Source organism: Branchiostoma belcheri, unplaced genomic scaffold (genome assembly GCF_001625305.1).
Source record: "Branchiostoma belcheri isolate BF01 breed outbred unplaced genomic scaffold, Haploidv18h27 scaffold161, whole genome shotgun sequence".
NCBI lineage: Eukaryota > Metazoa > Chordata > Leptocardii > Amphioxiformes > Branchiostomatidae > Branchiostoma > Branchiostoma belcheri.
This window is the reverse complement of record NW_017803058.1, coordinates 323,731-348,152: the sequence shown is the minus strand read 5'-3', so window position 1 is coordinate 348,152 and position 24,422 is coordinate 323,731. Positions and strand designations below refer to the sequence as shown.

General features: G+C 39.0%; 1 protein-coding gene across 6 annotated transcripts in view; it reads right to left on the bottom strand.

Annotated features, from left to right (window-relative positions):
- Positions 1-24,422, bottom strand: part of LOC109466257 (dedicator of cytokinesis protein 3-like) — an 85,494-nt gene that overhangs the window by 29,343 nt on the left and 31,729 nt on the right. For 2 of the 6 annotated variants that reach the window (XM_019763934.1, XM_019763935.1), the window contains exons 7-31: positions 23,758-23,813; positions 22,901-22,985; positions 21,564-21,599; positions 20,892-21,034; positions 20,082-20,163; positions 19,796-19,856; positions 19,567-19,638; positions 18,849-18,933; positions 16,105-16,193; positions 12,530-12,655; positions 11,224-11,348; positions 10,441-10,539; positions 9,739-9,802; positions 9,480-9,586; positions 8,260-8,437; positions 7,170-7,267; positions 6,296-6,480; positions 5,777-5,864; positions 5,064-5,116; positions 4,600-4,708; positions 3,501-3,690; positions 2,216-2,349; positions 1,354-1,458; positions 700-798; positions 139-233 (exon numbers count right to left, since the gene is read on the bottom strand). In XM_019763934.1, coding sequence (XP_019619493.1) covers positions 139-233; positions 700-798; positions 1,354-1,458; positions 2,216-2,349; positions 3,501-3,690; positions 4,600-4,708; positions 5,064-5,116; positions 5,777-5,864; positions 6,296-6,480; positions 7,170-7,267; positions 8,260-8,437; positions 9,480-9,586; positions 9,739-9,802; positions 10,441-10,539; positions 11,224-11,348; positions 12,530-12,655; positions 16,105-16,193; positions 18,849-18,933; positions 19,567-19,638; positions 19,796-19,856; positions 20,082-20,163; positions 20,892-21,034; positions 21,564-21,599; positions 22,901-22,985; positions 23,758-23,813 — 2,564 coding nt within the window. Of the gene's footprint in view, positions 1-138; positions 234-699; positions 799-1,353; positions 1,459-2,215; positions 2,350-3,500; positions 3,691-4,599; positions 4,709-5,063; positions 5,117-5,776; positions 5,865-6,295; positions 6,481-7,169; positions 7,268-8,259; positions 8,438-9,479; positions 9,587-9,738; positions 9,803-10,440; positions 10,540-11,223; positions 11,349-12,529; positions 12,656-14,556; positions 14,654-16,104; positions 16,194-18,848; positions 18,934-19,566; positions 19,639-19,795; positions 19,857-20,081; positions 20,164-20,891; positions 21,035-21,563; positions 21,600-22,900; positions 22,986-23,757; positions 23,814-24,121; positions 24,226-24,422 lie in introns of those variants that run through there. The other 4 variants (XM_019763937.1, XM_019763938.1, XM_019763936.1 and 1 more) reach the window with 4 other exon arrangements.

Here is a 24,422-nt window from a genome sequence, read left to right as displayed (position 1 = left end):
AGAGGGAGGAAGAGAGAGGGAGAGTGAGAGAGGGGGAGGGAGATATGGGGAAAGAGATGGAGAGAAAGAGGCAGTGGGAGAGAGGGGGAGAGAAAGAGAGAGAGTGTAAGAGAGAAAGAGAGCAGCTGTGGTACGTACTTGTTGGTTAACATCCTCATGGTGACCCAGTCCCGAGGAAAGTGGTCCTGCTTGACCAGCTCACGGAACACGATGAATATTCTCAGCAGGAAGTCCTGGCACAAAGATGGGAGGAAAAACATCACACGTTTTTGTCTGGTAGAAAAAAACATTTAGCAAAGCAAATGCATCATCATGTTAACCTTCACATGGTCTAGCCTAACAAACTACTTCATTATTACTCAATAAACACATTCAAATACGCATGGTGACAAGCCTCTACATCTCTGCCCTGCAACTTGCTACATAACATAGCCCAACACCACAAGGTGTCTGCTACAGCAACAGTTACCATGGTGACAGACATCTGGTTATAGTCATTGACTTTATTTCCTTAGAGAAGAAGAGGAGAGAGACAAAGATTTAGAAGAAAAAAACAAAGCAAAAACAATACATTTTCCTTCTTCAAAGGTGCACATGATAAGAACCTACATTTACGAGAGTCCTTATACAAACAGATTATACTTTTAAGGCCAAGTCTTGGTATATTTAAAAAATGATACATGTATCTTATATCCATACCCTGAGCTTCTTCCTGTCTGTGAGCCCTTCCAGCAGACATCTGTAGTGCTCCTCATTCATCAGTCCCAACAAGCCGATCAGGCATGACACATAGTGGCCCTGGAAGGAAAGACGGGCTTGTTCTTAGTTGCATGTTGTTTTCTTGTTGGTTATCACTGCAACTTCAATGATTTGAATGTATTAAATACAGCTGTAGTTATGCTAACAGTGATTGTTCCATTAATATTGTAAGTGACACATACATGTAATATTGTGGTTCTAGCCAGGCTAGAAATTTTTTTCCGTCAGCCCAGGTTCATGATCGGACCTGGTTGGAGAGCGCTTGCAGTCAAGGTACAAATTTTGGATTTTGTAGCCTTTAAAAAATTTCCCACATTTTGAGGGGCAAATGATGGGGTTCAAAGTGGTTGTTTTGGGTGGCATTTTGGATCTTTTTAGATTTTTACCCACGATTTTTGTCAATATTGTGTCCGTCAAAATTGACGGAATGGTTAAAAATTTTCCATCAAACACCACAAAGTTCATGTGATGACAGAAACGGTTGCTGGCTAGAGCCCTGACACATTTATCTGTATTGATTAAAATCTGAATATAGGATGTAGTGCCTTAAAGTCAAAAGAACTGAAAAGATAGATTAAAGTGTTGTCCACTCACGGCCACTTCTCCTGTCCTGTCAATGGTCATCACACCCTGGAACATCAGCTCCAATAGACTGTCCACCAGTAACTGGACATTCTCCTGTACCACACCGGACATTGACTGGATAGGGAGGAAACACACATGCACATTGTCAATCTTTCAACAATGAGTTCACAATCCCACAATGTCTAAATGTGAGATAATAGAATTAGAGTGTATGCAACAGTCTACTAACTTTGTTGCACATTACAGAACTTTCTTGAAATTGATGGAGCAAAATAAGTCAAATGTTGGTAGCCTGCTAAATCCTTCTAAATCCTTCTTAATGAGAATTTGACTGTTTTTAGAATTTGACTGTTTCCTTCTTAATGAGAATTTGACTGTTTTCAGAATTTGACTGTTTCCTTCTTAATGAGAATTTGACTGTTTTCAGAATTTGACTGTTTCCTTCTTAATGAGAATTTGACTGTTTTCAGACTGAAAAAATTGAATCAACAGAATTTTCAATCAAATCACTCTGTCTTCATCAGCTTTCTGACCCCTGTAGTACTGTATATGCGACTTTTTCCTACGTGCATGTGATGTGAGCAACTGGTCAAACGTGTCCGGCAGGTTACATTGTCCACTGTTTGACGAATTGCTGACGCTACATATCCGCGAAGTCTTGTGTGACTAAGGTGTCCATGACTCCTGAGGGTTTACATGTACGTTCGGAAGTGACTGGTCATTACTTATCCTGATGGTGACTGTGGTTGTTGAAAACTTAATCCTTGTTGTGCACCCTTGTGTTGGAATAAAGTTCATCATTGTACTACATGTATAATTGCTACCAACACAGATGAACTTTGAATTTCATGATGTGAAGAGTTATGTGTACCTGGTCATGAGACAGCTCCTGGATGAGTATGATGATGTCCCCGACAGCAGCCACGCCCAGTTTCAGCTCCTGTTTCTGCCTCATGTGATGGGACAGGTGTCGTAGACATGTTGGCAGGAGGATGGCACGGGAAGCTAGGGTGGTACCGTACATTTAATATACATGTACATTACATGAAGTATTATCTTACTCTTTAATGAGTTTATGAGTTTTATGAGCTCCCAGGAAGCGCTTTAAGGACCAACTTAAGCGCCAACACAATGCAGCTGGCATCCCAGTAAAAGAATGGGAAAGTGTGGCCTCCGACAGAAGTGCCTGGAGAGCAGCGACCAGAGAAGGAGCTGAAAAATGGGAGAAAGCCCGGAAAGAAGCAGCAGAGGAAAAGAGAAGGCGACGAAAGGCTGCAGTCACTCAGCCGGCAGCAGCAGAGACCTTCACATGTCCGTCCTGCCGTAGGACCTGCAGGTCAAAAATTGGTCTACACAGCCACATGAAGGCCTGCAGGGGACTGACTTCCTCATGATCTTCGGACTTGAAGATGAAGCTAACATCTTAATTTTCTTTTTTAAGGAGTTTATGCATCTACACAGTTATGCCTTACACTAAAGAACATTATCCTCTTTGATAGACTTGTACATTTGAATATTCCATTCAATTTTTTAGATATTAACAATTTACGCTGCTGCATATCTGTTACTTAAAGGATCATAAAATTTTCTACTGTCATCTAAAATCCACACTCAAATTCTCACTATCACACAGTTATACTTATCCGAAACTAGTAGAACGAAGTGCTGTGTGTGAACCAGTTTCAAGTTTTAAAAAAATGTCACATTCCCCTTTTGCATTTTAAACCTCCTAAAAACCTCCAGTAGATTGCAAAATTTGCTGCAAAATGAAGTGTCCAATTCAATCTGAATATGCCATGGGTTTAGGTCTGGACTGAACCTACATTAATTTTGTAGCATGTCGGCAGAACATACTGCACCTGCGCAAAACCCGTAATGTATTGTACATAGCACTTTGGAAGAACGTCTCATATAAGGTCGTATTCGCGCATATAAGGAAAACATTTCGTCTGTAGTTTCCAAATGTTATGTTCGAAAAGATATCCTCTACAACAGACAAAATTCTAATGCAACGTTGACCAAAAATCCACCAAAAAAAACGTGAAAATACAGGGTTCTGCGCAGGCGCAGTGCGTTCTGCCGACGTGCTTACATTTGTATACCTCTGGACTTGAATCCGGACCTGAACATAACAGCACTAATATCAGGACTCCCACCTGTTTGTCTGAAGATGTTGGCCTTGATGGTGTGTTCCACACACTTCAGCTTGGTCTGGTTCAGCAGAGTCAGGTTGTGTTCCAGGGGAATGCTGTCCACGGCGTTAGCAACGAACTTGGCGACCTCACGGAGGTTAAATAATCTCAGCAGCTCATCGTATATGGAATGAAAGTACTTCAACAAGGTCACCTGGAAAAACAAGAAATGTTTGTCAGTGTTAGTAACTCTTCAAGACTCTGTTTTCTATTTATGTTGTGTTAACAGTTTGAAACATTTTGTTTTCAACAAAAAAAGAATATACTGTAACCAGTCCTGCTCTTACTAACAAAAGATTTAATTAGGAAACAAACATGACAGCAGCAAAACCACTGGTAACATGGTGTAGCATAATGACCATAATGATTGTAAATTTCATAATTATTCATTATCATGCACTAAGAACTATTTTGCATAATTATGCATAACTTTTAAAATAATTATGAATAATCCTTAAGAATTACATGTATGCATAATTATACATAACTCTTCCAAGCCTTATGCATAATTATACAAAATTGCATCAATTCCCAGGGGCTCATCAATGGCTGCTACATGTACATATTTCTTCATTTTTACCTATGAGTATACATGTAGTTTGTGATATTTGCCCATCTGGGTGTAAGGTTGCTTAGATATGGGAGGTCAGCCCAGAAATTAAACTACACTGGAGGCTGTTAGTAGGTTACATGTATGTCAAATGGCGGAAAGACAGGCCCTGGCTAGAACACATTTTGAAAATAACCTGAACTTGTAGCAGTGCCTCTACAGGCTGTGCCAACACCCTGTTGTAATGTACCTGAACTTGTAGCAGTGCCTCTACAGGCTGTGCCTGTTGTAATGTACCTGAACTTGTAGCAGTGCCTCTAGAGGCTGTGCCAACACCCTGTTGTAATGTACCTGAACTTGTAACAGTGCCTCTACAGGCTGTGCCAACACCCTGTTGTAATGTACCTGAACTTGTAGCAGTGCCTCTACAGGCTGTGCCAACACCCTGTTGTAATGTACCTGAACTTGTAACAGTGCCTCTACAGGCTGTGCCAACACCCTGTTGTAATGTACCTGAACTTGTAGCAGTGCCTCTACAGGCTGTGCTAACACCCTGTTGATGGATGTGAACATGGTCATGAAGTCGTCCTTGAAAGACTCCGCCTCCTGCCCGCAGGTGGCTCTAAAAACAACAGGTACAAAATCAACATCAGAAAACAGTAGTCTTTATAAGCTGTACAAGGTCAATGACCTGGACCAGACGTCTGTCACCATGGTAACTGGTGCTGTAGCAGACACCTGTGGTGTTGGATTATAATTATCATGTTACAGGTGAACGCGTTTGAGTAAGAATAAACAGAGCAGTAGTTTGTTAGGTCGGACCATGCGTAGATTAACATTATGCACTTGCTTCGCAAATGTTACCTTCTAGTTTCTGGTTGGATTGATAACTATAATGTGTCGGTATGCAGGTAAAAAGAAGAAGGAATATCATGAAAAATGTAAGAAATATTTGGTAAAGTGAACATGGCACCCACCTTCCATACAACACTCTGGACTGGATGATGAATTTGAAAATATACTCTATTGCCTATGGAACAAAACAAGCCTCGAAATGTCAGAAAGATGTAGAGAGGGGATATGGCTCTACACATGTACTAGTACATATACATTGTATCACTGAACTCACAGCTTACTTGTCTTAGGCCATGTTGATTTGATCATATGGATGACATCCTCTGGGAACCTCAAAACTGATGCGAGCGTGCAAATAAAAAGAAGTTTGGCAAAAAAATTATGAAATCAAAGTGGTCATAATGGTTGAAAAAAAACTTAACACACAGACTATGGTATGGTGAATAATAGACATTTCTTCCTTTTTTTGGAATTGATTTTGGCATTGTACAACTGTTAGTATCATTTTCCAATATTTGTTTTATACAATTTACAGCATACATTTGCTCATTTGGCAGCAGCTTTGTAGGATTTATGGTATGGTCAAAAACTTTTGAAGTTCTTTTTGGAGATGAACAAAAATGATGTTCACCTCTACACGGATAACATCAATATTAATCAAATTAACATGGCCTTACCAAGAAGAAACATTGTAACATAAATTAAGAATGAGAATTGCCAGTATGATGCAAATGTTTTGGTTTGTATGGCAAAAATAATCTAAAATGTTGGAATAATCAGTACAAGAGGAAAAATGATTACAAGTACAGTGTGTCAAGTCACGATGGCAACCTACCTTCAACATGTTCTGAGCCTGTTCCTGCTTGTCCATACCAGACGTCACGCAAGTGTCCAGAGTACGTTTGAAGCAAGCTATCAGTTCTCTGTAAGGAGCACAATATGGACATTTATCCACAGTCATACATGTAAGGCAAAACTTATACTTCTCACCAGTAGGATGCTTCTCCAGACAAAGTAAACACGTCTACTTGACACCAGTTTTCTAGCCAGCCTGACTTTATTTCCATCATCTCAATTTTGCTTGTCGTAGTGTCAAGTGCTGAAGGCGCAAATTTCACAAGGTGTCACATAGGGGGCCCACGGGCATGCTATCCAGGGAAAATGTTGAAATCTTGACCCTCTGAAATGCTAGCTCCTACATTTTGACACAACACAAGAGATTGGCTCATTCCTTGACAAAGACTGGAGTTAAACAGTCGAAAATTTGGTTAAGTCCAGTCTCTTGTGTTGGAAATTACAGTTTAAATACTGACTTCTAACAACACAGATGAACTTTCAAAATGAGAAAACATACTTGTAGACCAGTGCCCCAGAGAAGTGTTTCTGGATGTAGGTGTCCAACACCTCCCTGAAGTGCTGGAACTTCTCGCTGTGGAGCATGTCAATGATGAACACCAGGACTTGGAAGACCTGCTTCCCAAAAGCCTCTGTGTTTTCATCCATGATGGCAAACAGGGTGTCCAGGATGTCATGTAGAAACTGCAAGAAAAAAGACGAAACTAAATAAATACTGTAAATCACAATTTTTATGTAACTTTACTGAAGGAAAACATATTGTTTTTGCTCTGTTTCTTCTTCTTCTTCCGTTCCAAACACTGACCTCTGACCTGGCCAATGACCTGACTTGTTGACATCTCTCACCATGGTAACTGGTGTTGGGTTACATAATGTTGCAATTTTATAGTAGGAGGGATTTATACTCCTGTCTGACCATACATATGAATGTATTTGAGTAAGAATTAACAGAGCATATGTGAAGGTTTTCTAGTTTCGTTGTACTTTAATTTATACTTGCAGTTTTTGGTGGTCACCTCTGTACCGTGAAATTATCATTACTGTGAACTAATAATTTGCCAGTTCTCTTGGCCAAGAGGTTGGGAGTTCAAATCCTGGCTGTTGTCGCTCACCCGAAATGCACACTACTGTAAAGGGTCACAGCCCCTACAAAACGTAGGACGGGACATTAAGTTAACTTTTGTGGTCCACAGTTCATTGTGCTTGTCAAAAAGAGCTACATGTAGGGGAATTTTCCCAGTACAATGAACCTGTGCATAGCATCTGTCATTTCTATCACAACGAGTGGGAGATTAGCTCTTCAGTGAACTAAAACTGGATCGAGATCACTTTCCCTTTCTTTTTTTGATAAACGTATTAAAAAAGAGACTGACCTTCACAATGTCCTCTCCGTCCACCCTGGTAAGTCTCTGTAGAGTGTCCTGCACTCTGTCAGGGTGGGCCTTCCACTTCAACAGACCCAACAGGTCAACTGGAACAGTACAAGTCACCAATATTTTACATGCTACATGTATATAGCAACATATGTCTCCAAATGTACATGTATGGGCCAGTTTACATGGGGCAAAAAAATTATTTAATGTCGTACAAAGAACGATGCGTGGCAACATGTGTCGATTTTTTGAGCGTGTAAACAAGCGCGCCACTGCGGTGGTGGCGGGCATTTACAAACATGTACATGCCTGTTAACTTGCTTGTTTCAGCGCCGCATGTCATACGTCATAGGACAAATGATTTTTTTTTGCACCGTGTAAATTGGCCATATATTTTGAAGTTTCTTGATTCATCATAATGCTCCAAAATACATGGCAGTATCTTCCACATAACAGAAGTCATGCAAATGTAGCAACATTATCATTTTTGCCTCACAGATATAAAGAATCACCAGAAATATGACTTTAAAAATCCATTTTTGCCTTGCATTGTGTGCCTTTATACAGACATTTTCACAGGTATACACAGCGTGCAAAATACCTGGTTGCCCCGGGCCTAGGTTGCCCCAAGTAAAATTTGGTTGCCCGGAAATTTTACTTTTGAACCCAGGTAGCCCAGTGTGCTACCTGAATTTTAGGAATGCCCCCCCCCCAAAAAAAATCATGCCCACTTGGCTTGCACCACTGTAGCCTGCAGATGCTTTTTAATTTTAGGCACATTGTATTAATGGCTATTACTAGTATCAGTTAACTAAAGGCTGTTAGAAATATTGTCAAAGGCTTATGTATGTAAAACACAAAAGTACATTGTAGTAACTTATAGGTGGGGCAACCTAAAATTCTGATGGGCAACCTAATTTTTGCCGTAGGTTGCACACTGGGCAACCTGGTTCAAAAAAGTATTTTGTACACTGTTAACACCCAACAGTTAACCCAACAATCCACCCACCATTCTGTGTGAGTTTTGTAGAGCATACGACAGTGGAGATGACAAATGTACAGATGTTATGTGATGTAACAATTGACCCACCATTCTGTGTAAGTTTTGTAGAGCATACGACAGTAGAGATGACGAATGTCTCCTTGGGACTCCTGGGGAAGGTGGCCCCTCCCTCAGACAGTCCGATGGTACCGATAGTGTCCTCTCCTGAGCTGGGCAGGTTAGTCAGGTACATGGCCGGGGAGTGGAACTTCACATTCTCTTCACACTGGGAACGTAGTAAACAACAAATTATCGTAAAGTTCAATCAGTTGTACATGTAGCATGGGAAAAATGACAGTGCAGTCGTAATTGGACTGGTGACAATTTTGTCTCAAGAATCCATCATAAGGCCACACCAATTTAATTTCTTGGTTAACGGATATTTCTAGAAAAATAATGGAGCGGGTGAGCGAAAAAAAAATAAAATAAAAACAAGCCTAGGCATCCTATTATGGCCCAAAATGGTACAATAGGAGCCAAGTCAACGCACCAGGCTGGTTCAAAATTTAAACAATGAATTTCCAACTTTTAATGATACCACTGCATTGAAAGATAGAATAACTGTAACAACTAGGAAGAAAAGGACTGTTTTCGACTGTTCAGGGCAAAATATGAGCATTGTGCAGTTTATTCTGATTTTTTTTTTGCAAATTAGAAAAAAATGAAGCAGGCGAATCCGTTAACCAAGAAATTAAATTGGTGTGGCCTAAAGATCAGTGTTTGTCTTAAAGATACATGTAGTATCCTCAGTCTGTAATGCTATATTGATTTGATTAATCGGTGACATCTGCATGTGAATGAATTTTTGTCCATTTCAAAAAAGAAAAATTGACCATGCTGTAATCTTGTAAAGCAGCTGTCAAATGAGCAAAAATACTGTAAATCACTTTGTGTTCACTGTAGCAAAAGTTCATGGTCTTGGAAAAATGGTGAATCAAAAAAAATGGTAAATCAAATGATAAGTTTGCGGTATAGAAGACACTGCGAAAATCACAAATATAAAAGTACCAAAGAAAAATTGTGACTTACGCTGTAAATTGCAAAAAAAATTGCAAAACGCACAATGAAAAAGTCAACTTTTTTTTTCAGAGTAGTTTGGGGGTTCCAAGAGGATGTCATCCACATTAATCAAATCAACATGGCCTAATGCAAATGAGGCATTCCATTTTGGTACATAATATTACACTGAGGACAATTGCGTTTTGATTTTTCAACATTTGACACAGTTAATATATTAAGCAGGGTGTCAGATGAAAAGGTAAGTTAACCTTGTAGACAAAGAGTTCGTGTTGCCTGTCCTGAAGGGTCGTACCATCTCCTATCATCAGGGGGGTGAAGGCAAAGCCAAACAGCTTTTTTACATCCTTGTCTTTTGCTGCAAACAGGAAGACAACAACAGTTAGAGATTTTTCCATGTCAATTTTCTCGATAGTCTTATGAGAAATAGCAGCTGCTAATGACGTAGAATTTTATCCAAAATTGGTGATTTACAGTTTGCATGACTTTGAAACAAAAAATGGTACTTACTAGAGCAATGTCTGAACTCAAACCTTAGGTGGGACCCATAAAACTTGTCTATGGGAATGGCAAGCTGGGAAAGACATTCAAACAAGGAAAAGTTAAAACAATGTCCCACCAAATATCAAACATATACATTGTAGTTTACAAGAATCTCTTCATTTACAGTAACTAGAATGTATGTACATGTCATTACACTTTGGTAGATACATTGAACATTAAATTACCTTGTCAAATACATGTAGATACCAGTTACATGTACATTTGTACTAACATTCACGACCTTCCCCCAAATTTGTTCCCCAACACCAACCAACAAAGTTCGACTGACGTTCAGGAGCACTCTGACCGGATTTAGGCCATACCTATCTTGCTGTGCTAATCAAATCGAAACAAAGTTTAGTTAAGTTGAAGTCAGATTTGACCCCAAAACACGCCCAAACATTGCTGACTTACCCGGTACTCCTGAATGGTTGGCTGGTGTTCTGTTGACTTACAGCTGAATACCAGCCAACCATGGTTGAACCTCCAGACAAATCCAAAAATGTGTTTAATATAATTTTTTTTAACGTTCTGCTGGCCGAATTTGCTGAACACCAGCCGACTTTGCGCCGACCTACTCCTAACCAAGGTTTGGGGTGTTTGGCTTGTGTTCGGGAGGTCAAATTTGTGAATATGTGACAGACAACATTTAACATTATGGTACATTACCTTGATGGTTTCCCCCCACCTGGGGTTGTTGTTGTGGTACAGTACATAAGACTGGTACTCTGCAGTGTACATCTCTCCTTCTCCTAGACTTATACACTCCTACAAATAAACATGCTTGGATAAATGGCTTCAAGAAAATATATTTTGTAGCTGCTGCATATTTGTCTAAACTGTCCATTTGACTCAACACACTTTTATTAGCACTCGAAATACCCACTCTCGCCACCGAGTTATATGCTTTCAGTGCGAGGGTTACTAGAGACACTAGGTTGCTGGTGCACAAGTTAGCATGATTTTTATTTCATACAAAACTACCTTTTTTTTCATGTTTACACTAAATTACAGTGATCCAGCTTTGATATGGCTTCTGAAATACACAGTGTCTCGCCTTGGCCTTCCATGTTACAAGTTCATATTACATTTATACTGACAACACAAGGCAAATGCCACAAAAAACAGGACTAATAGCAATGCCCTTCATCAGTCTGAAAGTTTGAAACAGTTCTTGTTGACAGACACCTAGCCTGGTCTCCAGTATATTGCTCGTGGTTGCGGCAGGTTCTCCTCAGGGCTGCAGGAGCTCTTCACCGCCAGACTCAACTAGATTCCATGGTAGGTTTTGTGTGACGGGAGTTTAGTGGGTCTATTCAACTCCTGGTTGCAAAACTCTAGTAGCAATGCTCCTACAGGAGTAACACTCTTACCGGGGGGAAACTATTAGAGCCCCAAAGACAGCCTGCCCACGATATACTGGATATCAGGCTAGCAGAAACCTTGCCTCACCTGTAAGACTTCCCCATCTTCTCCTAACACCACCATGGTCACCTCCACGTTCTTTCCTGTTGTCTTCCCTCCCTTCTCAAACTCTGCTCTCTCCAGAGTCACGTACAGGTCATTCCTTATATCACCTGAACAACAAACAATGCACAACACTCAGACAATTATGTTAACTGTATACTAAATACGATTGTACTGTATTCCATAAAATTACACTGTATTCCGTAAAATTGCACTGTATTTTGTAAAATTGCACTATATTTCGTAAAATTGCACTGTATTTCTTAAAATTGCACTGTATTTCGTAAAATTGCACTGTATTTCGTGAAATTGCACCGTGACTGTATTCCATAAAATTACACTGTATTCCGTAGCTTTTGTAGCTGGCGAGGTATAATCTTGTGGTTTGGGTCCTGGGTTCGAATCATTCATTGAAATACTGATATCTGTAAGGCAAAATGAGATATTCGGAGAACGGCTACTTGTTTTATACTGTAGGCTGGTTCTACATGTAGCTATTTATGGGTGGTACCGCAAAATAAAGAGATGCCTTGCATACATAGCTTGTTTCTAGGCTCTTTCAAACGCTTATTAAAGCATTATGACATGATGACAAAAATGTGCTGAGAAATGTCAGTACATCAGACACATTTCCTCGTCCACAATATTTTTCGTTTTGCTGCCCCGAAATTGCATTGGGTGCCTTTTAGTATCAAGAGAAAAACCAAGTTGAAGTGATAAGTATTATTAATGGAAATAAAAGATGTCAGACAGATTTCCTAATCCTGAATATTTTTTTTGTTTTGCCACCCCAAAATAACATTGGATGCCTTTAAATTTCAAGAGGAGAAGGCCACACCAAATTAATTTGTTGTTTCTTGGATTTGCCCTGTCCATTCTTTTCTGATTTGCAAAAAAAAATTTTTTTGGGGTTCTAAATCAACTGCAAAATTCTCAATGAAAGGCATATTTTGGTCCCAACGGTTGAAGGAAGACTTAGTCCTGTTCTTCCTAGTTGTCAAGTTTTTCAATGAATGCAATTTTGTTTCATTGAAAGTTCAAAATCTATTGTTTTATTTATAAACCAGCCTGGTATGTTCACTTCATGGCTCATACTGTAACATTTCTGGTATCATTATATTTTTTTTCGTCCTGTCGCTTCATATTTTTTCTGAAAAAATCCAAGAACCAACAAATTAAATTGGTGTGGCCGAAAGGCAAATTTGTATTAATCACTATGTAAATAACAAGTTTATCTGAGTGTACAATACAGCTGTAGACAGAGAAGATGGCTATCTATCCGTGTCCTGACCTGGCATGATGACATCAGAGAAGCCCAGTTTCCTGACCAAGGTGACTCCCTTGTTGAAGAGGAAGGCGTTCTCCTGCCGTACTTGTGCCAGCTCTCCATGTAGTAGACTCATGGACACAACCATTCCTGGGAGGAAAAAAAAACACTGTTTCAGTCTACAATTTAAGGACATGTTATGAAACAAATTTCAACTGTAATGGCCAACACAAAAAATTGGACTCACCCAAATTTTGGACTGTACAACTCCAGTCTTTGTCAAAGAACTGGACAGGAGTCGAAAATTTGTGTGAGTCCAATCTTTTGTGTTGGCCATTACAATTCAAATTTGTTTCATAATAACTTCACATGTGCATGAATTTTTCCCCTCCAAAAAAGTTTTGACCATACACACATAATGTCAATAATCATACATAATGTATATATATAGCAGCTGCAAAATGGGGAAATACATGTATATGCCGTAAATTTGAAAAAAAAACATTAGAAAAGGATACTAATGTTGCAGAATGCCAAAATCAATTCCTAAGGCAATGAAGAAATACTGGCCATACCATACTCTGTGTGTTTTGATTAGTTATTTGTTAAACCTTCATAACCACATAGATTTCAAAATGAAGACAACTTTTTTGCCAAAATGATTTTCCCTAATTCAACGTCGCTAATTACCCTGAATAAACTTTGCGGGAGATTGAAATAAAATTGTAGCAAACATATTTGTAAAAGTCTGTTATGTTGTGTGTCATCTTTAAGAATATTAACAGTTGTGTGTCTGAAATGAACAGAAAAAGTAACAAAACTTTGAACAGATATAGCTAGTGAGTGAGCTACAGCACAAGAAATATTACAAAACTCAAAACCAGGGTTGGACATTTGGCTTGAAATCTTCTGTTTTAAACAGAAGTTATCATTTTTGATGAAGTCTTTGAATAGTTTTCAGAAGACAATTTGATCAGGTTGGTACATAATGAATAGCAAAGTTCGTTGATCACAACCATTTATTTTTCACGAGTCGACGTTTCAATGACCGAATGTCATCTTCATCATCTTCGTTCAGAAATGCATTGTTAACAGTACAAACTAGCTTAAGTGTACTGTGAACCAAGTAACACTGCACTGTGAACCATGTAACACCTTTAGCGCACTATGCACCAAGTAACATCTAGCGTCAGTGCACAGTAAACCAGTCAGAATTGCCCTGATGAAGATGACAGAAGGTCATCGAAACGTCGGCTCGTGAAAAATAAATAGTTGTGATCAAAGAACTTTGCTATTCAGTTTTCAAAAGTACTTGTCTGTCAAAACCTTTCCATGAATGTGCTTCTGTTCAGGCAAAATTATTTCGGCCAAATCGCCATACCTGAGGGCCATTCCATTTTATCAACATCAGTTGGGGCAAACTAGAATATCCAATATCTTTTTTGTTCATCAGCAAACAGCCCGGCTGGGCACTGGTTTGGAAATGTGACCCATTACTTGTTTTCTGGATAGATTTCTATAGATATTTCAGTCTGCCCTTAGGCCAAACCAATCTAATTTGTTGTTTCTCGGATTTTTTCAGAAAAAATATGAAGCAAATAAAAAAATAGAATAAAATAAAAAAATAAATAATAAAATAAAAATAAATAAATTAAAATAAAAAATATAAAATTAAAAAAATCAGGCAAAGCCACCCCATGAAGACCGGAAATGTTACAATATGAGCCATGAAGTCAACATAGCAGGCTGGTTTATATTTAAAACAATAGGTTTTGAACTTTTAATGAAACAAAGTTGAATTGTTACATTGGAAAACTTAAACAACTAGGAAGAAAAGGACTTTCTTGAACCGTTGGGGCCAAAATATGTCTTTCATTGAGCATTTTGCAGTTAATTAAGAACCCAAAATCTTTTTTTTTTTTTTTGCAAATCAGAAAAAAATGAACAGGGCGAATCCGAGAAACAACAAATTAAATTAATGTGGCCTAATGGAATGGATCATTAACAATGAAACAGCCCAGAGAAATGCAGGTAATACTACATGTATTTACCTGTCAGATCCCTACTGGACCTGTTGTTTGCTTGTAGTCCAGCAGGGAGCAGCAGTGGGAAGGAAACAATCGTGTCTGTCATAGTCACAGCAGAGAGAGGGCGAGAGAGTGAGAGAAGGTGGGAAAGATTGGTGAAATGGTGAAAGACAGGGAAACTACTCTGATGCAGGGCTTTAACCAGCTCGAAATTTTGTTCTGATCATGATGGGGTCTGCGTGTAGGTTTGGGGCGTGCTCCCCTGGGAAATTTTGGCTTTCAAGCCTTCAAAAACACAATTTCCCACATTTTGAGAGGCAAATCATGGGGTTGAGAGTGATTGTCGATGGTCCTTCGGATGTTTTTATATTTCTATCTGAAATTCTTGTTGATTTTATCCATGAAGGTTGACAGACTGGTTTAAAAATGTTTCCATTGCACACTGCAAATTTCCAGTAATTGACGGAAAAACGAGTGCTGGCTAGAGCCCTGCTCTGATGAACACATTGGCAGAACCTAATGCGCCTGCATGCCCGAAACCCCGATTTTTCAGTTTTTGTTGAATGTTTGGTCAATGTTGCATGACAGTTTTGCCCATAGCAGATGATTTTCCAACCAAACATTTAAATTTGCAAACTATAGATAGGATGTCATCAGAAATGTACAAATGCAACCGTACATAAGATGATGTTCTGCCAAAGTGCTATACATTACTGGTTTCACGCAGGCACAGTATGTTCTGCCAATGTGCTACTCTGATGCCAGTTATGGTCGTATCAATATTCTATTTCTCTGTTCTATGATGAAAATGGGGAGACTGGTATGTGACAATGATAAGGTGGTGTCAGACAGAGAATAACCTATAGAAAGAACAGGATGGAAATTGTGTTCAGAAAAGTATCAAACCCTCCTTTTCTGACAATGTTATCACAACTTTTTTATTGTTTTATATCTAAACATTGAACAAAAAACGTCAGATATGGAATACACTGACAATCAGCAAAATGCCTCTTACATTTGTACATGTATATCTACTCATTCTAACTTTGACTTATTCATAATATCAGTAACAAGATCAGTATGCTCCATAACTAAGGAAAACTCAGCACGTCTGCAGAACATACTGCGCCTGCGCAGAACCCCCATTTTTCACGGTTTTCATTGGTTGTTTGGTCAACGGTGCATCAGAATTTTGGCTGTTGCACAGGATATCTTTCCGACATAACATTTGGAAACTACAGACAGAGTGTTAACCTTATATGTGCAAATACAACATTCTGCCAAAATGCTATACACAATACATTACGGGTTTAGCACAGGCGCCGTACATTCTGCCAACGTGCTAGAAAACTTCAAGGTCAAGATAAAAGTAAAAGGAAAGATTTGTTATAAAGCAATGTGTGTCAAAAACAGCTTACTATCCACATGTACCGGTAGTACCTACATGTACATTGTACAAGTCATAAACAGTTACAGAGTAATACAATTGTCAATAACAATTTTTAAATTTGTGGTTTCTGGTAAACACAATGACACACTGTGACGACCTTGTTAAGATAAGATAAGACCTACCATAACTTGACCCCTGCAGGTTGACCTTGCCCAGCTGTTTCCTGATGATGTTCTCATGGAGCTGCCACATCTCGTTCTCATTGTTACAGCTGACAGGGAAACAGGAAGAAAAAATATGCTCAGACAATACAGGGAAACTGTCAGCAAAAAACAGCATTGACACTGAAAATGTGACTGAAATCAGCTATGTGTTATCACCAAGATTAACCCTAGTCATACCCATGCCAATGTAACATCTGTGTCCATAATATCACCAGGGTCCATAATATCACCACCTTGAGAAAAAGTGTGCTTTTTACTGCAACATACCCTAGGTATGTACATTTGCGGTGTATAGGAGTGCATACCAAAAGTATATTCCAGTAAAAATATCTTTAAGCACACTGTTTCTCAAGGTGGTGATATTATGGACCATGGTGATATTATGGACACAGACATTACATGTAGATGTCAATATAAGGCCCACTGACATAATTTTATGCATGATCTTCTGAAGACCACAAAATTAATGCTACAGGCATGCCCGTAGCCAGAATTTTGAATGGGGGGGTTCGTCCCACTGCTTGGGGGGACCTCGAGCGCTGTAGGCGCGAGGCGAGCGCCGAAGGCGCGAGGTTCCTAGGGGGTCCGGGGGCATGCTCCCCCGGAAAATTTTGAAAAATGAACCTTCTAAAATGGCATTTCGTGCATTTTTGAGAGGATTTCCAAGAAAAAATCAGAAATAAATTTTTATTCAATGACAACGGGAGCAGTTTTTCTACGATTCCAGTCCATCTTTTCAAGAAAAATCTTGGACCTTTACATAAAATGTGCACCAAAAAGTGGACCTTTACATAAAATGTGCACCAAAAAGTGGACCTTTACATAAAATGTGGACCAAAAAGTGGACCTTTGAGCCTTGTGGGGGGGTTCTTCCGAACCCCCGAACCCCCCCTGGCTACGGGCATGACAGGGCAAATAAACAAATCCAGCCCTCAAAAATAAAGCCACAGGAATACAAAGCTGTTATAATTGCAAATTTGCAGCAGTACATATGATTTATATAACACCTTTTGTTATCTACAAAATGAAGTCAGTGTTGACTCATTTTATCCAACTTTACACTGCTCAAGTTAACTTTGGCAATGTTTCTACTACTTCACATATCATTCATGTGCAAATCTTGAAGTTATAGACTAAAAAACATGTTACAAACATACATGTAAGGTGATGCACCCAATGGACAAACACATAAGATATTCATTATTGACAATATTGTATCTAACAAACTATAACACAGGTGGTGAATGCTACATGGTGCTGCTTGAAAAATGTTCTTGCTGTGTTCCATCTTTGGTGGTGACTACAGGTGTGCATCGCGCCACAATGGTTCTGTCAGGGTCAACATGATCAAAGGCTCTTCCTTCCAAAACACAACAGGCACTTGGTGTGAAGGGCAATACTTTAATTTTACATCAACTTACATGTATGTGAGTAGGTAGATTTTGGCGACACCTCAGGGACGAACCTAATGGTACAGTATTGTGTGAAATCTGCAAGAATTCTAGGAATTGTACAGGGATTTTTTTGTGTTTTCGCATAATAACTCAAGAAGATCTGAATGGATTGTCGTGAAACTTTGTAGGTGGGTAGGTCTTGAGGAGGCCTCAACATGTTATGGCACTGCAGCTGAACTTCCGGGTTTGATATCTCGTGATTTGGACATGCTTGGGTCACAAACTTTACATGGTAGACGGCTTTTGTAATCGGCAAGACGTAACATAAGTTTGGCCCCCTCTCAACTTGTTCTGGAACTGCAGGGGAGGTTCTTGAAAAAATTTTTGAGGGAGAATAACCAGTTGGCGGATGGTCATGGTTTTTGGTATGTACACGTAGATGGCATATACACTGTAAAGCATCTGCACAGGTTATGCCTACATCCCTAGAATGAAGATTGCCTGGTCAATAGAAGGTAGAAAAAGACCTTGGTACAAGTTGACCATCAAAGTTGTGTACCTGTAGGGTTCAACATTACAGATTATCCTCCCTGATAACCTGCTAGTCCTGCAAACATGGCAAGACGTGGGTAAAAAGGAGTTAAAACAATGGCAGCGAGACTTACACATTATTTCCATTTGCCATAATTTGAAATGGTCAATGCTGCATTGACCCCTCCTTCACCCCTCTCAGGAAATAGTCTTGTTCAGTGTCCAAAATCCTTACAGTGTCATAGTACTATTTCCTGACAGAGGTGAAAGAGGTTATTTACATGAGGGTCCATCACCCTTCACTTATCCGCGACAGGGGCCGACATCGTCTACCAGATACCTTTGACCCAGTCAAAGAAGCCATGTGACAAGCCTCACTGGGTCAGTCTACTGAGGAAGACCAGAGTGACTGGTCAAAAGCTCTTGGTGAGAGAACTTTTTGTGCTGGACCAAAACTTTTAACTCAAAAACATAATTAACAACACAGATGAACTTTCCTGATAGTAAAACTTCAAGTGTGTTAGAATGTTCCCTCCACACCATGATTGTTTCATGCTGAAGAGGATTAGGGTTTTAGGACCAGGCTTTCTGTCCTGGGTTCGAATCCGAGCTTGTGCTCTTTCTTTTTTCACTAATATCTTTACCATTTTTCACGATCCAGTTGTACAATTTCAATATTACATGTATGTTGCATTTTATACGTTGTGATAAACGGGTGCTGGCAAGAACAGTGTTACATCTGTATTAAAACAAAGTTCCATTATAAGTTTGTCCCACCTGTAGACTTTCATGAGAAACTCCTTATCCTCCTGGCCTTCTGATTGGTCAGACTGAGCAACCAGTACCTCCTGTATACTCAACACTGAACAAACACGACAACAATTCAATAAAAAGTTTTATCTTTTGTGAAAACTACACATCATGTTTAAGAACTACATCTCAAATTCAATAAAACAGTCCTTCCATGTACATGTAGCTGTTGATTTTAGATTTACCTTGAGGCCAAACCAATCTCATTAATTGGTTCTCGAATTCATTTTTTTGTCTGAATTACAAACAAAAAAAGATTCAGGTTCTGAATCAACTCCAAAAATGCTTCTATTTCAGTCCAAACAGTTGAAGAAAGCTCCTTGCCTTCCTACATGTAGTTGTTACAGTTTATCTATCTATTAATGCATTGGTTTTATAAAATGGTTAAAATTCATTATTTGAATTATAAACCAGTCCGGTATATTGACATCATGGCTCCTATCATAACTTTTGAGGCTATCAGGATCAGAGGAGGTCTGTTTTTATTCTTTCACCCTGTTGCTTCAAACTTTTTCTCAAAACAAATCTGAGAACCAATGAATCGAATTGCTGTGGCCTTACTTGTAGTTGTACATGTTGCTGCTTAACATTTTTTCTACAATAATGTTTGACTTAAAGTTTACAAGGATCAACATTTCTTCTTTTTCTTGTAATTCATGTACAGAAAGTTTGGGGGGAAAATTACCTGCACATCCATAAGGTCTTCTGTACTGCAAGGAAGATTTCTTGGATTCTCCTGAAGAGTAAACCATCTTGCCTATGAAGCAAAATGAACCAAGATTCAGCACAATGTGTAATGTATACCAATACATAAAGCAATAAAGCAATATTCTTCAATTACCATTTACGATGAGACAATCACATCAAAAATGTTTGTTTATTAGTAGAACTGATTATGTTTGCATTTTTCTCACCTATTCTGAAGATGTGTGCTACCATGTACAGTTCTCTTGCAAGGTCTTGGTTCCCTAAGTCCTAAAAGGAGGGCAGAAGTCATTTGTACACAGTAACATTTAAAGCACAGATATTTAACAATTTTATCACAAAAGGGACTAAGTATACTTTGAAGAGATTTGGTACAATTATCCATACATGTTTCCCCCTTTGAAAATCAGGGCAAGAAACGTTGATAACTGTAGTTCTCCTGCAGTGCATAACATACATTTACAAAATGTACATTGTACACCTAGGCATACTTACAATGAAGAAGGCTGATAAACTGTGTAGCTTTTCCACATTTACTGGCAGTCCGTTTTTGGTCAGCTTCACATGAAACCTCTCACTGCAAGGTAAAGACAGGTACAAGGTGACAGGCATTTAAAAGAATATCCTGGTACATGACGGGGACAGACCACTAATTCCAGTCCCTATTGGAATATATAGAAAACATCTAAGAACTGAGCTGTCAACAATCACCTACTTGAGTGTTCAACTATTGCAAACACATATTGACAGGGTAGTCCAACTTCCAAATTGTCCATTTAGTCCAAAAATTTCACTTTTTGACCAGCGATACATATCACGGCAAATGCAAACACTGGCAGCATGACCTCTGAAGACCACCAAAAGACAAGAAGATGGGATTAGTCTTAGAACCTACCAAGCAGTCAAAACAACACTAACAGCCAGTTTTTTCAAGTTAATAGAAATAGAAATAACTCTCCAGCTGGAAAATGCCAGCATTTATCCACACATACCAAGAAAAAGGCTGTTTTCAGTTGGTTTGGCTGCACTCAATCAAAGGGGTCTCAGACTGGGCCCTCTGGGCATGCGCCAATTGGTTACCTTTGCCCTGACGTTGTACAAAAAATACTATAATCATAATTTTCCATGCTACTTTATTCAAGGATTTGCTATCACTTCGTTACCAAAAATTTATCTTTGCCGCAAACAAATAATTCACTGACTTCCTTCCTTCTGCAACCACTGCAAACAGTTCCATGAACATGTCCATTTTTATCAGACTGGGAAATTTTGCTGCTGCCAATAAAGTGATTTAGAGTACCCTACCTGATGAACTTGTTGTCCCCAGCATCATACAGGGAGAAGAAGATATCTGTGTCCTCCCCGACATTACAGGCAAAGTTCTTCAGTATGAAGTACAGGTGGTGAGACAGGACCTTCTTCTTGGACTTTCTGACTGTTCCACGACTCTGTAAGGAAAGACAGCAGATATTAGATAATCAGTATAGCCATAAACATCTATATTGCCAATCAAGGTCCCACTGAAATACATGTAGCTGATTGAAGAAAGTTGTAGCATGCAAAAGTAAGGTGGAATTTGGCTGCTTGACTTACCCTCAAATGTTCCTACAAGAAAAAAAAACGTATGATACACAATTTTCAACTTTTTTTTTCCAGACCTCTCCATTGTGAAAGGCACAGTAGTACATGCTACCTGAAACGTCTGACCATCTCCAAAATCATATCCACTTGCTTGAGTAACTGTTTTTTGGTGTGTGCTGCACACTACCCCAAAATTTTTGTTTTCTTGGCAAGAATGGGAAAGACTTGAATGGCATGAGGTATGAAATAGCAGGAATGCACTTGAAGCTTAGATTGTCACATTTCCATTTCTAGGACAAATATTGGAAAAAAAAAGAGAATTTCCATCTCTCATCTTCCTCCCTATCTAACCAGTAAAAGATTCTTAGATTTTAAAGGGAATAAAGGAACACTCACTGAAGAATTCTGTGTATCTTGCTGGCTCCTAAGATGCTGCAAAGTGGCGAGAGAGAGAATGAGCAGCTCAGAGTGTGCGCAGTGTTACAGGTGTCAATGTGTTCAAGAACAACAGTGAGAATCATATCACCATGGTAATAAGGCCACAGCAAGTAATTTTTATGGATGACATCGGCACGCGCATTGATTTTCGCCTGATTTTGGAAAAAGAAAAAAGAAATTTTGTTGCCTTCTGACAGTGGTCAATATGCTGAAAATGGGCAAAGATGTCTGTTGCTATGCTGGAAGGTGGATGGCTGATAACTACAAACTGTATGAAGAGAAGAGACAAGAAAAGGCTCTGATTTAAGGTTTTGTTTTTTACTTTGATACAGTGATATGTGATGCTGGCTGTGTATATGCAATGTTCCCACTGAATCAAAACCATTTGTACAATGATTGAGTCAAAATTTTGAATTGTAGGAACCTTGTTTTTTTTTTGCCCGCTCGCATTAGATTTAGAGTCTGCGGGGATGCCATCCATAAAATTTACTTGCTGTGGCCTAAATGATCACACCATGTTAGCTGGTGTCAAGACCCACACATAAAACATTTCGGAACATGTAGCAAGACATACATGTATATCTACATGTAACATCAGGCTCTTAACATTGTACATGTATATTTTAGTAGTTGTAGAGTCAGTTCAAACTTTGTTCTAACATAGGTAAGGAATTTTGGGTTGACTTCGTCAACCTTTGTCAGATGAATGATCCACTCGCTGACTCTCTGGAAGGCCAGAAGCATGATGATGTCAGGAGTGCATCAAAAGTGGCGGGAAGACGGAACCTACTACCTTCATGGTTCAGAGAGGGTTGATGGGCCCTGATGTGAATTGCCTCCTTTATGCCCCTCACAAAGTAGTCCTGCTCCGTATCCAAAATGCGCACGTTCGATTCACTCCTGGCGTCATCACACTCCCGACTTCCGGAGAGTCAGCAAGTGAATCATACATCTGACATCGTTGGTAGGATCCATAGTTGTAGAGTTTATATTTTGTTCCAACACAAAGAAAAAAAAGACAATAATTTTTTGGTCAATCTCGTCAAGTTGACGAGCTTAACTGAAAAATTATGGTCTTTTTTTATATACTCTACAACTATGGATCCTAAGAACACAGATGAGCTTTCACTGGAATATTGCATTTTGTTATCTTTATCACTCTATCTAATTGTATTCATCTGGTTGCTTGATATGGTGAAATCTATGCATTCTCATTCTCAGTAACAAACACTAATGTCTTTAAAATGGTTAAAATCATCACATCAGCATGTAACCTGCTATGAAAAGTTACAAACCACTTGGTACAGCTGGACTGCACTGGTCCTGTCCACATCCACCACCTCTCCATCTATCCTGGGTACCAGGTCCAGGCCTAGCTTTCTGTCAACAGGCAGGAAAAGTTTATAAACTTTATTTCAGTATTGAGAATCAAAGGAACTTGGGGGCCTGGTTTGCCCGAATCATGTCCGCATCACAGGGCTCAAAATTCACTCTTGGGAATAGGTGCACTGGTGCACCCAACCTAAAAAATATTGGGTGCACAGAAAAGTTTCTGGGTGCACCATATATGTAAAATAAAGAGTTTTCAATCAACATTTTGGAGCATTAAAAAATTCAGATGAACCCAAAATCTAAATACAAAATTTCAACAAGTAAAATGTGCTACTAACAACAAAGACTTTCAAAGATTTTATCATTTTTCTGACACTTAGAGGTCAAGAATATGCTGTATACAAGTAAGTAAACCTATGGTCACCCAGATGCAACCCACAGAAAAAAATTGGGTGCTCCAATTTTGGGTGCACCAACGAAGATGCACATGCACCCAGTATTTTGACCCCTGATACAATATGCATTATCTGGTATAAATGAAAAGTCACCTTAATTTATAAGTAGGAAGAAGAATACAAAGTTAACACAATCTAATTCAACAACATCACAGACATTAGAGTGTTTAGTTATTAGTGTTTCAGTTTGTTGTTATAAAGCCGAATTGCACTGAGTAGACATGAGTTTCTAAGTCTCTTAGTTTGGGCTGATACTCGTAGCATTTCTTAAGGCTGGACAGGGAAATTCTGGGTAAGGTCGTAATTGTGTGACTCTGCATGGCTTTACAGATCATTAGTATGACAGTCACTGTTCCTCTCCTTACCTGTTCCCCCAGTCAATCTTTGATGTAATTCTCAGCTTGAGTTCCCTGATTTGGTCCTGCAGAGGAAAGAAATATGCTCATTATCTTCTTAGACTAAAAGAATGACACCATCATAGATAGTAATCAAGATAATTTTTATGGTTCTTCCACTATATTTTCAACTACCGGTATATTTCATCAGATATAAACTTTCAGACAAGGTTAACTCGAAACATCTATCATGCAAATACATGACATGTACTTTCTTTGGCAGTTCAGTCTATTGTAGATTATCTTGTTCGTCCCACTGGTGAGTTCTTTTGTGCCTTGAAAGCCTGGCCTTGACATGTACACACGTCAGATAATATAGGATATAGAGGATTACCTGTGTGAGTGTCCCTGACATGAGCTGCCTCCTCATCTGGATCAGTTCTAACATCAGTTTCTTGACAGTGTGGAACAGCTGGATCTGTCGCTCCTATACACAAAAGGTACAGTAACCAAACTTCAAGTACATTTACAATAGTTTATTTCATAAAAATCATTTCATCTCTAATTGTTCATTTTATGATTATATCAGAAACCAATGATTTACCATCTTGTCCAAAATGCTCCTCACTTTCCCACTATTCCCGACCACGAGAAAACAATTTTGATGCTAAAATCAAAGAACCCACATATCATGG